This window comes from Gymnoscopelus microlampas, assembly GCF_963454915.1.
Source record: "Gymnoscopelus microlampas genome assembly, chromosome: 6".
NCBI classification, from domain to species: Eukaryota; Metazoa; Chordata; class Actinopteri; order Myctophiformes; family Myctophidae; genus Gymnoscopelus; species Gymnoscopelus microlampas.
In genome coordinates, this window is record NC_139943.1 from 18,242,820 (window position 1) to 18,256,365 (window position 13,546).

At 42.2% G+C, this 13,546-nt stretch overlaps 1 protein-coding gene across 1 annotated transcript in view; it reads left to right on the top strand.

The window, feature by feature from the left end:
• Window positions 1–13,546, top strand: part of cspg4 (chondroitin sulfate proteoglycan 4) — a 96,464-nt gene that overhangs the window by 52,312 nt on the left and 30,606 nt on the right. Inside the window, exons 2-5 of the mRNA XM_084059295.1 lie at window positions 1,574–1,737; window positions 4,971–8,522; window positions 10,305–10,493; window positions 11,046–11,327. Coding sequence (XP_083915421.1) covers window positions 1,574–1,737; window positions 4,971–8,522; window positions 10,305–10,493; window positions 11,046–11,327 — 4,187 coding nt within the window. The remainder of the gene's footprint in view (window positions 1–1,573; window positions 1,738–4,970; window positions 8,523–10,304; window positions 10,494–11,045; window positions 11,328–13,546) is intronic.

The window sequence follows — 13,546 nt, forward strand, 5'->3', positions numbered from 1 at the left end:
CATTGTTAGACCAATGGAGTTAGATAATATCAGACTCTTGTTGTGAATTGTTTGTGCTTATTTCCTTGCCACTCCTGGCTGCTACTACATGTTGGTACTGAGGGGAACATTTCAGCCCCTCACAGCCTTACTGGAATGTTCTAAATGGGACACAGCGACGCCTCTCATTCCATCGGCACTAAAAACCCAGTAGCGCTGTCCACCATGTGGCTCAAGTGTCTTCCTCCTTCTCCCATCTTCACTTAAATCCCCAAGGCTTGAACTCTCGCCCTTGCGAGGGCAAGTGGGGTGGCTCCCTGGCTGGGCGGAAAGCCCCCATCCTCCTACATCTGTCTCTCTTGGCCAACATCGCGGAAAACTCTGCCTCGCAAACACAAGGCCCTGGAGGTCTTCCAGTTTAATTTTGAAGCGTGAGCTCTGATGTGTGTGTGTGTGTGTGTGTGTGTGTGTGTGTGTGTGTATGTGTAGGGGGTGGCAAATCAACTTCCTCCTCAAAGGATTTACATTTTTTTAAGGAGGAGGGGGCAGCTCCGGAGAGCAGGCAGTCAGGCAGACAGGTGGCTGAATTTGCATATGGTCAAAACGGATCCCGGCTCAGCTGAGCCTGGGAAATCCTCCCGAGCCCTACGAGAGGCCTCGGGAGGGCTAATGACTGATGTCTCTGTGAGAGAATCCCTTTTGAGGCGAGGAGAGCTCCTCTTCAGGAACAGGCAGCTGGAGGAGGACTGATAAATGTAGCTGGCAAAGCTCGAGTTAAGTTTCCCTCTTTAACGTGAGAGTCAGCGAACGGCCATGTCTAATTGGTTTCTTCAGATTTGTACATGAGAATTCCATCGCGTTGGTTGTGGTTTTAGCATGAATTAAGAGGCTGAAGACAAAGCAGATGTCTTTTATTGAATTTGTTTTTTGCTGTTTCAGCACAGTTAGAAGCTGAGTGTATTGTGGTTGTGGGAGATGAATTTGACAAATACAAACAAATATTTAGTTCCGCCTACTTCTACAAGACAAACACAAAGTTATTGTTTGGTGGCAGACAGTACAGTATGCATTAATATGCAAATCAACATTGCATTTTGATTTGCTGACAAATGCAAGGTTTGAATTGGAAGGTAATGTACTAGGTCTGTGCGTGTGTATCTGTGTGTGTGCGTGTGTATCTGTGTGTGTGTGTGTGTGTGTGTGTGTGTGTGTGTGTGTGTGTGTGTGTGTGTGTGTGTGTGTGTGTGTGTGTGTGTGTGTGTGTGTGTGTGTGTGTGTGTGTGTGTGTGTGTGTGTGTGTGTGTGTGTGTGAGAGTGCATGCGTGCATGAATGAATGCGTACGTGTACTGTATGTGCTTGTGAGGGTGGGTGTGTCCATTCTCCCATCTCTCTCTGTGAATCTTTAATACATTATTAACTCTTTAAACTCATGTTATATAAAATACTATATCAACACTAAGTTGCACAATAGAACTCTTGTGGCTAAAGTTAGGGGGGAATCTTATCTCTTGTGACAGATCAACCTGGTTTCAACATCCAGTCATTTTCTTGTGTTGTTGCTGTTCTTCAACCTCTTGCTCTTCTCTTTCACAGTGTCCTACTTCGGAGACAGCTACTGCAGAATACAGTCCGTCCAAGATGTCTCCACCTTCCAGCTATCCCTGCAGTTTAAGACCAGCCGACGGAGCGGACTGCTCCTACTGGCTGCCGGCAATGAAGACTACCTGTTTCTGGAACTCCAAAATGGAAAGTTACAGGTCAGTAGAAAACAGTTTTCTGAAAAGACTTGTGTTGCTATATCAGTGGTGCTCAAACTTTTTCATGTCAATAATTATATGTATTTGACTGCGGACCCCCATCTCTCACATTTTGTTCCAGGAACCGTCCGAGGAAAAGATTTTGAGTTATAAATATATTCAAAGACTTGTTAAGTCACCTTTATTTGTATAGCATGCTTAAAAACAACAGGAGTTGATCCAAAGTGCTTTCCAGTCGGGAGAAAACAACATCAATGACACATTGCAGAGTTCATAGAGAGCTCAAAACATGATAAGACACAAATAGCCAAAAATACTTAAAACAGAGAACACATTAATGGAAGCAAACACATTAACAGAAACAAATATCAAAAGCAAACAGACAGCTTAAAACAGAGAAAGTAGTATATGGAGGCACTAATAAGTCAGTTCAGTCATGCCATGTTACAGTATGTCTATGAATAATCATAGTCAGATATGCACCTCAGCAATACACAGACATAATCACTTTTTCCTTGAAGTACTTTCCCTGTTACTCATAGCCTACTTTAGGTTTTACCACTAACATAAATCAATCACAACAGCATTACAGGGCCTAATTACCATTTATTAGAATGAACTTATGAAGTGATTTTAACAATACTTTAGATATACAGCACCACTCTCTCTAGGGAACATACAAGTACTTTCTCTACACTGTGGAGTTTGTGTGTTGATATTTACAACTCTTACAAGCCTCAGGCAGTAATACCTTGGTCCAATCTCTGAGCAACATAAAAAAACACAGTTTTTCCAAGCTCATAAAACAGTTGTACTGTATATGTTCATGTACAGTAGTGGCGGTAAGATACCAATGTATGGCATCAATACAACAAAATCACTGCAGACCATATGTTGATGGTCACAACATTAACATTTGCGACTGTCTTAAACTGTCACCTCAGGGAAGTCCTGTGTTGTACAGTAATCCTCCCGTGACTGATGTTAATTATTATCAGAGGCTATTAGCGTAAAGAAAATACTTCCTCAACCTACTCGGGTGGGAAAGTTTGAGCTCAATTATACTGTGGCATAATTAGCCTGTATTATTTTACATGGAAAATCAGCTCCATGTGCATACCTCATGGGGTATTCTGGCTGGTACTGTATACCAAATGAGTTTCTCCCTTTGGTTTCCCAGAACAAATGCCAGCTTCCTATAGCTGGGGAAATATAATATACATACAAGCTAACTAAGTATGAATCACAATTAAGGGCAATGCAGTCCTTCACTGCTGCAGTACCTTGCATGAGATGCTCTGTAATGCACTACACTATCAAGTCCTACAAGGGTTCATTTCTTTTACAATCTGAGTTATAGCCGATGTACAAGCTCACAACACAGCACGTTGTGACATGTTGTGACCTTGTACTGTATATGTGCTATGTTTATTGTTCACCGAATGTTCAACCTAGAATAGGTACCATAGGGTTCAAGTGCTTAAAGGCAGTGTAAATTATATTTTTGGTAAACACTGTAGCAATGGTTACTATCAGAATATAGAGCTATTTAACACTTATTTTAATTAAACTAATTTCACTTACTACACCTTTAAATGTATACTCCAGATTAAGATTGTACTTACCCTTCCAGAAAAAGGTATATACAGTGTATATTTATATGGCACATGCTTTAAAATATTCAAAATGGTAGAAATGTTAGGGTGAATCAATGGCAGACTAGCATGGGGAAAAAGCTGTGTTATACTGTAAATTCCATTGATTCATTCACTGTTGTTCCACATACATCAGATATGAAATACTAGGGGATTGAGGGGAGTTTTAGTGTCTCTCCTTTAAAAAAAGAGAACTCACAAATTTCTAATGGAATGGAGCTCCGACAGCAGCAGCTATTGTAAATCTCTTTCCATTTATCCAGACCAAACACACAGGAAAGCGTCCCTTGATGATACCTACCACACATCCATACTAAGCAGTACAACAGATGTTGGGAAGGGAGGGGTGTGTGTCTTTAAACGTGATTTTATTATTTATCACGTCAGTCATTTGGGGACTCTTACAGTATCTGTATGTGACAAATCCCATCTAGGTGTCATTCATAAATTGCTTTGCTGTGTTGTCTTCGCTTTCTGCCTGAATGGAACGAGGACTGTGACATTTTAATTCAATAAGTAATTGCTTCACAACGTCTGAGAGCAGTGAGGGGGTGAATTTGCATCATACCGTATGTGCTGTTGCAAAAAGGTCTAGGAATTGTCCTCCGGAAAAAAGGGAAATACGTCTACATTGATGATTAAGCGAGGTCTCATATGAGGAGAAAGTACAGACTTCATGACCTTACTATGCACTCTTGTTCCTTGTTTCTACTTTGATCTATAAGTGCAGAGAAGCATAATGTATGATCTCATAAAAATTATGCTTTATTAGTCATACAGTACATTCCTTTTTTTAAAAGACACTTTCATCTGACGTTTCAAAGTATACATTCATCTTAAACAGTAATCACGAATGCTGTTCCCACAGTCTTGAAGAGCGTGGCTGATATATGATATGAACACAAAACAGGGCGGTGGTTGCCTTGAAGTTGCAGAGGCAGCTTTTTGAGCAGACAGTTGCCAGTTCAATTCCCATGAACAACTGGGAAAATATTGGTGGGCAAAAGAAGTATAAATAAATAAACATTTTCCCCTCTCAATAACTGAGGTACCCATGAGCATGGCACTCCAGGGGGAGCGAGCTAGCTCCAGACTATAGTAGTAGTGGGCAGGTCCCAATTGCTAATAGCTCGAGCCCAGTTGTATTTCTGGATAAGGATGAAAGAGATGAAAAAAACCTTATGATATCAAGTAAAAACTTCAGAGCTGTTCAAACTAATTGAACAACTTTTTAAATTCTGTAACTTTCAAGGGGATATGGGTAAATTTTCTGGTTCATAGCACTTAACATTTTCACTCAAGGTGAAATAAAGCTTACTGAAGTGAAAAGGATCAATGTGATGTGAATCAATACATTCAGCCTCCCCCTCTTCGCTAATGGAAAGGCAACAAAAAATGTTCCTTATTGACATTACAGATCAGATTCTTGATTCACTAGCGATAACATACAATACGTAAATTATGTTATCATTCGTTTTACTTTATAGCTTTATTATATAGCGTACTGTAGTAACATTATGATAAAAAGCTATGCAGAGTTTGAATTAATTAAGATCTATTCTTCTTGTCTTCCTGCAGGCGCGGATAAACATGGGAGATGGTGACATGACCCTGAGTTCCTCCCAGGGAGTCCAACTGAACAACCTCATGGAGCACAAAGTGTCCGTTACACTCCAGGATTCCAAAATCACCATGACGATCGACGACCTCTTCTCCACAGACACCCCTGTCTCTGGAGGGGAGAAGGAGCTCAACATTGATCTGGGAGTCTGGTTGGGTGGTACAGGGGAGCTAGAGGCCCCCTACCTCAGCACTGCCATCCCACCGTTCCGAGGCTGTATGACTGACGTCAAGTTTGAGTCCCATAGTTTTGACATCCTGAAATCAGCGTTGACGGACTGCCACGACACAAAGGAATCTTGCAGCGGTGAATTTGAGGCTGGAGATGGGGAGGCGACCAGTTTCATCAGCCCAGATTCGTTTGTGTCTTTCCCTACATGGAGTGGCACCAGTGGAGCTGGGAGGGTCCTCGAGTTTCTGATGAAGACCACCATCGAAGACGCACTGCTCGTTTTCCACCCCGGCAGAGACACAGATTTTGTCGCCATTGGTGTTACAGGCGGCTTCCTCAAAGGTGTTATAGATGTTGGCACCGGCATGGAGGTGCTGGACAACACCCAGGTACAGCTGGATGATGATCAGTGGCACAGAGTCAGGATCCAGATTGACCAGAGTTCGTTTCAGATTAACGTAGACAGCCAGGCTGCCTCCCTCCCTCTCGACAGTGCGGATAGACTGGATCTGGTCGGGAATCTTTATCTGGGAGGGATCCAGGCAAAAATGAAGGAAGTGTTCCGTGACACCTACCTGGACCGCATGGAAGAAGAGATAACGTCTGAGTCATTTATTGGTTGCTTGGGAGAAATAAAAGTCAACCAGAAGGACAGAAGTCTGCAGGATGCGTTGGTCACCAAGGACGTTCACGTCAAATGTGAGGGAGAAGACTATGACTACTCAACTTATTATGATGTAGAGGCAACTACAACACCTGCCCCTGTCCGAATCCGATATGTTGACGTAGACCCCAATGAGCGACACTGCTACCCGACAGAAGACATACCAGAGTTGTTCCAGAATGTAACAAAACTCCTTGACGTCACCCCCTTGCTGGTACCTGAGGGGGGTGAGGTTTTTCTAGATATCAACAACCTGAGCCCCACCTTTGACCTAAATGCTGCAGAAATCCGCCAGTCACAGATCATCTTTACTCTCCAAAGTGATCCCTGGTACGGTCTGGTTGATATGAACATCAACAGTAGGCGTACGCAGAAGTTTACCCTCCTTGATGTGGTCAATAAGAAGATTAAATATCTACACGATGGAAATGAGAGGTACGGAGACCAGATCCAATTGGAGGTCACAGCACTCAGTAACAGCTATCTACCCGAATGTCTAAAAGCTCCCCGTCAGTACATTCTCCCAGTCGAAATCATCCCGGTCAATGACATCCCTCAACTTAGTGGAGGGGACATCTCCATCACGGAAAATGGGAGGACCCGTCTGAGCCCCAACTTGATAAAAATAGTGGATTCTGACACACGCTGCGATGAATTGGTGGTGACTGTAACCTCCGAGCCTTCAGTGGAAGTTGGGTACCTAGAAAATGTTAAGCAGCCAGGGAGAAGCATCACAGAGTTCACCTGCAGGCAGTTGAAAGATGGAAACATCTATTTTGTACACAGAGGTGGTAGCGGAGCTGGGATGACACTGGAAGTATCAGACGGACACTCTGTAAGCCAGTCTACCACTTTTAAGTTAGCTGTCACACAGCCACACATGACAATTGTGACCAACACTGGCCTTCTCTTGTCTCAGGGTAGCAACTCTTCCATGGGCATTCAACACTTGGCTGTCATTTCTCATCCCCGTAACGGGGATGTTGTGTACAACATCACACAACCCCTGAGATTTGGAGAACTGCAGATTCTCACTGGCAACAACATGGTCAAGCAAGTGACAGCTTTTCATCAGTCAGATTTAGAGCAGGAGCGCCTCAGATATGTCAGCACAGACTCAAGTGACCAGGAAGACACCGTGACTGAGCGCATTCAGTTTGATGTTCACCTGGGTCAGTTCTCTCTCTGGAACAACATCTTCTTAGTCAAGATCATGCCCGCTCCGGTAAAAGTTTCAAACCTGGTCCCCTTAGACATGAAGGGAGAGGAACAGAAGGCAATCAAACTGACAGAGCTTGAGGCTGAAGTGAAAGGGGAAAACCCAGACCCCGAAACTGTTAAGTATGTAGTTCTGAAGCCACCAACACTGGGTGTACTGCAGGTGTCAGGCAGAGAGCTGGGTGAGGGTGGCGGTTTCACCCAGGAGGACCTCAGGGGTGGTCATCTTACATACAGAGTCCTTATGCGCAGAGCTGTGGACAGTGAGGACCATTTTCAGTTCAGAGTCTTTACAGGGGACGAGTACTCTCCCATCTACACCTTTCCAATCAACATCCTTGCAGATATCAATGCTCCTGTTTTGACCAATGAGGGGCTGGTTATTTTGCAAGGAGGGGAGGGAACTATTAGCAAAGATCATCTTTGGACCCTATCCCCAATGTCTACTGACTTTGTGTACCGGGTCATACAAGATCCAAAGTATGGCCGTCTCATGAGAGCATCCCCACCAGGGCAGCCAAGATTTGATGGCGCAATCAAGCTGTTTAGCAATGAAGACATCGAGTTGGACCGACTTATCTACAAACACGATGGCTCCAAGACAAGCAGCGACGAGTTCCACTTCATGGTATCGGATCAGGCAGGAGGGAGTTCAGGAAGCCAAGGATCCCTGAGTGGCATTTTCAGAATTTCTATGCAATCCAAGAACGAGCATGCACCTGCGAGAGTTGTGGACAGAGTTTTCAACGTGGTTCGACACGGTCAGCGCCTGCTGACTACTGATGTCATCCAGTTCAAGGATGATGACTCGGGCTTCAACGACACCCAGATTGTCTACGCCCGTGAGGGGATCCTCTCAGGTAACATTGTGTCTGCCTCCGACCCCTCACTGCCGCTGTACCGGTTCACTCAGGCTGACCTGAAGGACAACAATGTACTGTTTGTGCATCACGGTGCTGACCGCGAACGCTTCCAGCTGCAGGTGTCCGACGGCTTCCACAAGACCACGGCACTCCTTGAGATCCAAGCTGGAGACCCCTACTTGCATGTGGTAAACAACACAATGGTGGTGATGGACCACGGTGCCACCAAGACCTTGAACACCTCCCTGCTCAGTGCCGAGTACAACATGGATGTTAGGAATGATGGAGAGATTGTGTTTGAAGTGACAACACCTCCGAGTGACGGCAGGATCATTGTGAGTGGGATTGAGAAGACGCAATTCTCCCTGGAAGACCTGAAAAAGGGAGTTGTGTCGTATGAACATAACTACGAGAGTCTGAGGTCCAAGGATTCCTTCAGTTTCACTGTCCGTGCAAAGGGCTATTCTGAAGAAGGAACATTCAAGATCAAAATATTCAAGCAGGGCTACTTCTCAGAGCCAGAGGTGGTGAATAATAGAGTTATCATCTCATATGATGGGGAGCACACAGTGATCAACCAGTTCAATCTCAAGGTAATGTTTACAGGCCTTACTGATTGAAGTAATTAGGCCTAATTTTAATTGATTACTGCAATCTAGTTTGGTAACTTACGTTTAATTTTGTCAATCAACAGTCTACCATACTATTTGTTTTCATTATTTAACTCATTCAATGCCAATGACGTCTTTTGACGGCTGTTTTCAGTTGGTTAATTGTGCCAATGACGTCTTTTGACGTCTCCTAAAAAAAAAAAATTTTTTTCAAAATATATATATATTTTTTTTTGGTTATTTTTTTTTAATTTTTATCTCAAAGGAACTAGGAGAAAACGATTTTCAAAAACGTATTGCTCCATCCACTTCAATGTTAAAAAGGAAACGGAGAAAAAAAAAAAAAAATCCTACCATTGTAAACCCTGTATTTCTGAGTGTGGCATGGCACTTTCAAACATCAAAAACAAATGTCAACGAGGTCACAATGACCTCGTTGAAATTTGTGAAACCACACCTGAAGTGACTCAGTGATTAGCAACCATCAGGGGATCAATCACACTGAAGACAAACATTCTGTGACCAATTGAAAAGGTAAAATAATAGCCTTTTTCATGGCACAGGGATCAACAAGCTTGAAAAAGCCTGGCACTGAATGAGTTAACAACATTAGACAACTGTTTTGTCAGAATAGAAATCAAAGCTTTATTTTCATCTGTTCTCATCATCATCATCATCATCGTCATCATCAGACATTTGTTTTTGTTTAAGAAGGCAGTCCTGAGTTTATTTTCTCTTCATTAAGTATTTTCACATGACTCAATCAAACAGGCAGACTTTATTTAGTAATCCTTTCTCTTAATGTTTGTTACACCACATGAAAGCAGGACTGAGTATTACTGTACTGTCCCTGCTTATAATCTAGTTTATATACTAAATTACACTCCATTAAGTGTGAAAAAAAGGCTCTGAGTATACCCTGAGGGATGCATCTGAACCCTGCTGTAATTTATAAGATGAGCCTGTCTGCACTTAATCTCCAAAGCCAATTAATGGAGTTTAAATTCTCACTCTATAATACGTATGAGTCAGCTTGAAACGTAATGAGAAACATTTTTGGGGAGAAATTTCCATTCTGTTATTATTATTTAACTTTTTTTAATCATTCAACTTTTTTGAGGCTCTCAATATTGACTTGAGAAGTACCTAGACCCCCAAGTACAGACGCACTATGCATTATTGAAGCAAGTATTGAACAAAGCCCTGACAGAATGGCCTTTTAAAAGTGGCAGAATATTGACATTGCTGTTGGGAGCTCATCCAGAATGTATTTCTTTACTTTACGATGGAAAGTTGCATGTGCCTCTGAAGGAATGTCTGATGGAAACATGACGGCTAAACATTACATCCAGAGAACAGTCACCAGGGAAGCCAGCCAAACGTTCACAAAGACTGCTGGTTGCTGTCAATCTGCATGTGAATAAAAGGAGGGAGGCAAAGGAGGGGGTTCAATATGTTCCAACTCAATGTTCACCACTGGTATCCATTTTATTAGATAGATAGATAGATAGATAGATAGATAGATAGATAGAGCGTACACACACACACACACACACACACACACACACACACACACACACACACACACACACACACACACACACACACACACACACACACACACACACACACACAGTAGAATAGAAATACAGACAGACACAGAGTCATGGACAGATACCTGCTACCTTTCAGTATATATTATATATTCAACAGTGTATGAATATTAACCTGGCATCGTGTGTGTTGCCCCTGGCTGTGTTTCAGGTGGAGCAGGCAGACATTCTGCCGTCTGAGATGGTATTCACCATCAAGGAAGCTCCCCGTCTGGGCCACGTTGTCATGTTGACCAACGACACTGAGAGCACGGCGGCTCCCATGCTCAACTACATTCACTCCTTCACTCAGGACGATGTCGACCAGGGACGAATCCTGTATGTGTCCACATCAATCCTGGTATGTGTCCTCCTATATTAAAAAACTAAATGCCATCTGTTAAGTCCCTGGATAACTGTTGCAGCAACATAGGAAACCTTGTATCTGCATGTTTCATCTTTTTATGTTTTCTCATAAATGAATGTCCTATTTTTTACTTTGTCATATGACAGTGTCGGGTAAATGTTTCCCGAAAACAGCCGATCTACAAGCTCACAACGTGTTGTTTGCAACTTGTTGTGAGCAACTTGCAACTTGTTGTCTGAGACAATTTCTGAAACGGTTCGCCTATAATGACTTGCCCAAAAATAGGGTTGAAACCCACTGTCTGCGGGTTTTATAAATATTTAACCCCAAAAAGTACTAACAAGAGCTTGTGACTGACTATAAGCTAATAACTACATTGAATCCTTTGGAACAGAGGTTCTTCTTTCCATTTCCTGAAAAGTAACGGTTTGGGACATAATGGTTTCCACCCGACAGCAACAATATTCACAATCTATGAAGGAACATGTGTGTCTTTCTTAAGAGGTCATCATCACTAACTAACCACACCCATCCTCCAACTTGCAGGGAAACGATGCCTTCACTGTGGATGTGAGTAACGGCTTTACGTCGGTGGACGACCTAGTCGTCTCCGTCAGCGTGGTGCCACGTCTGATCCCGTTTCACGGCGTCAACTTCACCGTGAGAGAGGGCGGGGGCAAGTCCGTCACTGAAGAGATTCTCCACATCTCCCACCCCTTCTACAGCGCGGCCAACGTGGAGTTCATCGTGGAGGAGCCGCCGCAGCACGGCGACCTCCGCTACCTGGATGGAGACGAACAAGAGCTAACCTTCTTCACCTGGGAGGAGGTAAGGCAGCAAGCAAGAAAGTGAAGTGGTAGAGGAAGTATTTACTGTACGTACGCCAATACCACATTCTATTTTTAAGGGGCGCACTAATTGGTGAGATGCCTCATTGACCAGTGGGGGCTGCACGTCAACACCACCCCCATATTATGTGGGGAAGCTTGCCATAACTGCACTGCAAAAAGTTTAGTTTAGTTTATTAGCACATTGTAATATAAAATAGATATCAAAAGAAAACAAGTTAGTGTGCAAGAAAAGGAACAAGACAATAGGCGTATTTAGAATCCTTTCCTTAATAGAAAAGATCATACAGAACATACATTAAAAGTTCAATAAAAAACAAAAACAGTTTTAGAACCGTTAATGTTACTATCTATGTATACAGTGTTTTGGTATGAAAACCCATTTAATTTAACCATGTATCCTACAGTATATCATAACATAACTACCTGTCTGACATTTCTACCAAACCGTGTGAAAAACAGTTGTGAATTCAGCGAGTTATGATTATTTGTTTTTTTTGTGGAGAGACATCCTGCTTCAATAGACATACATTAGGACTCGGGACAGCTCTCGCCACAAAATATGGTGGCCGCAATGACGCATTGCTCCAATGAACCGCAGTGGCCAATGAGGTATATACATTTTTATATATCTATATGGTTTCTTTCCATCCCCTGGAAGGCGGTTGGCAGGAGATGATGGAGGAAGTAGGAAAAGAACACATTTCCATTTCCTTTAGAATTCTGTCCATGATAAAAAAAATATAAAAAATAAACACTCTTCCCAAATCAGAAATCTTGAGGTGTTGATGTCACACACAACATGAAAAAAATAAAGTCACTATGTCTCCATTGCATGAAAAGTCAACCAGTTTTTCTTTTCAGTTTTTTTCATAAAATGGTTCATTAATTAGTAGTATTATTCTTCCTGTAGTCTTATACTGTAGTTCCAGAATTTAATTTACATCTCAGAAACTAATTTACATACGTCTTTGTTCTCTGGGTTCCTCCACCCAGGAATCATCTGTTATCTATTTATATTTTTATATACAGTATATTTTCACGGTTATTCCTTTAATGTAGTCATTCGTAGTACGTTTTATTTTAACTTTATTAAAACTAACTGTACTTGTGTACTCGCTCTGTTCTAAAGAAAACCCTCTCCTCCATTAAAGCGCACATGGGGTATCCCAAAAGAAATGAATGTTTGGGAAGAAATCGACAACAAAACAAACATGAGTCATTTATTTCCGTTATTCTGGTACACAAAGCTTCCCGCTAGACCACCAAACCGCCCCATAACTTCTCCTCACTCCTAATTATAAGCTGCAGCCAGAATAATATCTACCTCCAAACACTTTGATCGCGGCGGTTGTTCAAGAAGGAATTACCACAGTTACACGTCACTTTGGAACTTTCCACAGTTCCTCCTTAGTTCACCATTCTGCCTTTGCTGTTTTTTTTGGGAACGCGCTGCATGGATAAAGTAATACTTCATTTATAGTCCATGCTGAAAATAGCAAATCTACAAACTCACAACACATGGCGATGTGTTGTGATCTTGTAGATCGGCTACGACAAGGTAAATAAATCAGGCTTTAAAATCTCAGTTTATATTAAGCCCATACAGTATCTACAGTATAATGCATTATAAAACAGCCATTATGTGTTTTAAGAGTTACTTCAAGGCAAGCCTTTGTAATACCTTATGATATCTTATATAAACAATTATCAGATTGATTATAATTATAATATGTCAGTGTTCACAACATTTTGCATGCAAGCATCATGAACATCATGGTGCATGCTGTAACCACAATGGATGGAGAAAGATGCTATGCCATGACTGCACTGTCCATCCATTACGGTTGCAGAAAGCACCATAATGTTGTTCATAAGACTTTATAACCTTGCATGCAAAATGGGCTGAGCAATTATGAGCAGTCGTCTTACCTGACATACCTGACGTAATACCTGACATTATACTGTAAGAGCTAGCGCAAAGCCCACTAAAAAAACGTTTTACGTTCAGTTATGCAATAGCCGTTGTAAGGCAAGAAATAAACAATCTACAAACGTATCTTATCGCGAAAAACATGGGACACCGTCATACGACGTAGTATGTATTCTGTAATTCGGGCATTACGATTTTCAGGTTTCTAGCATCTATGAGAGGCTTCAACAATATAAACTCCGATATCTCTGATTAGCTCTTCCCTG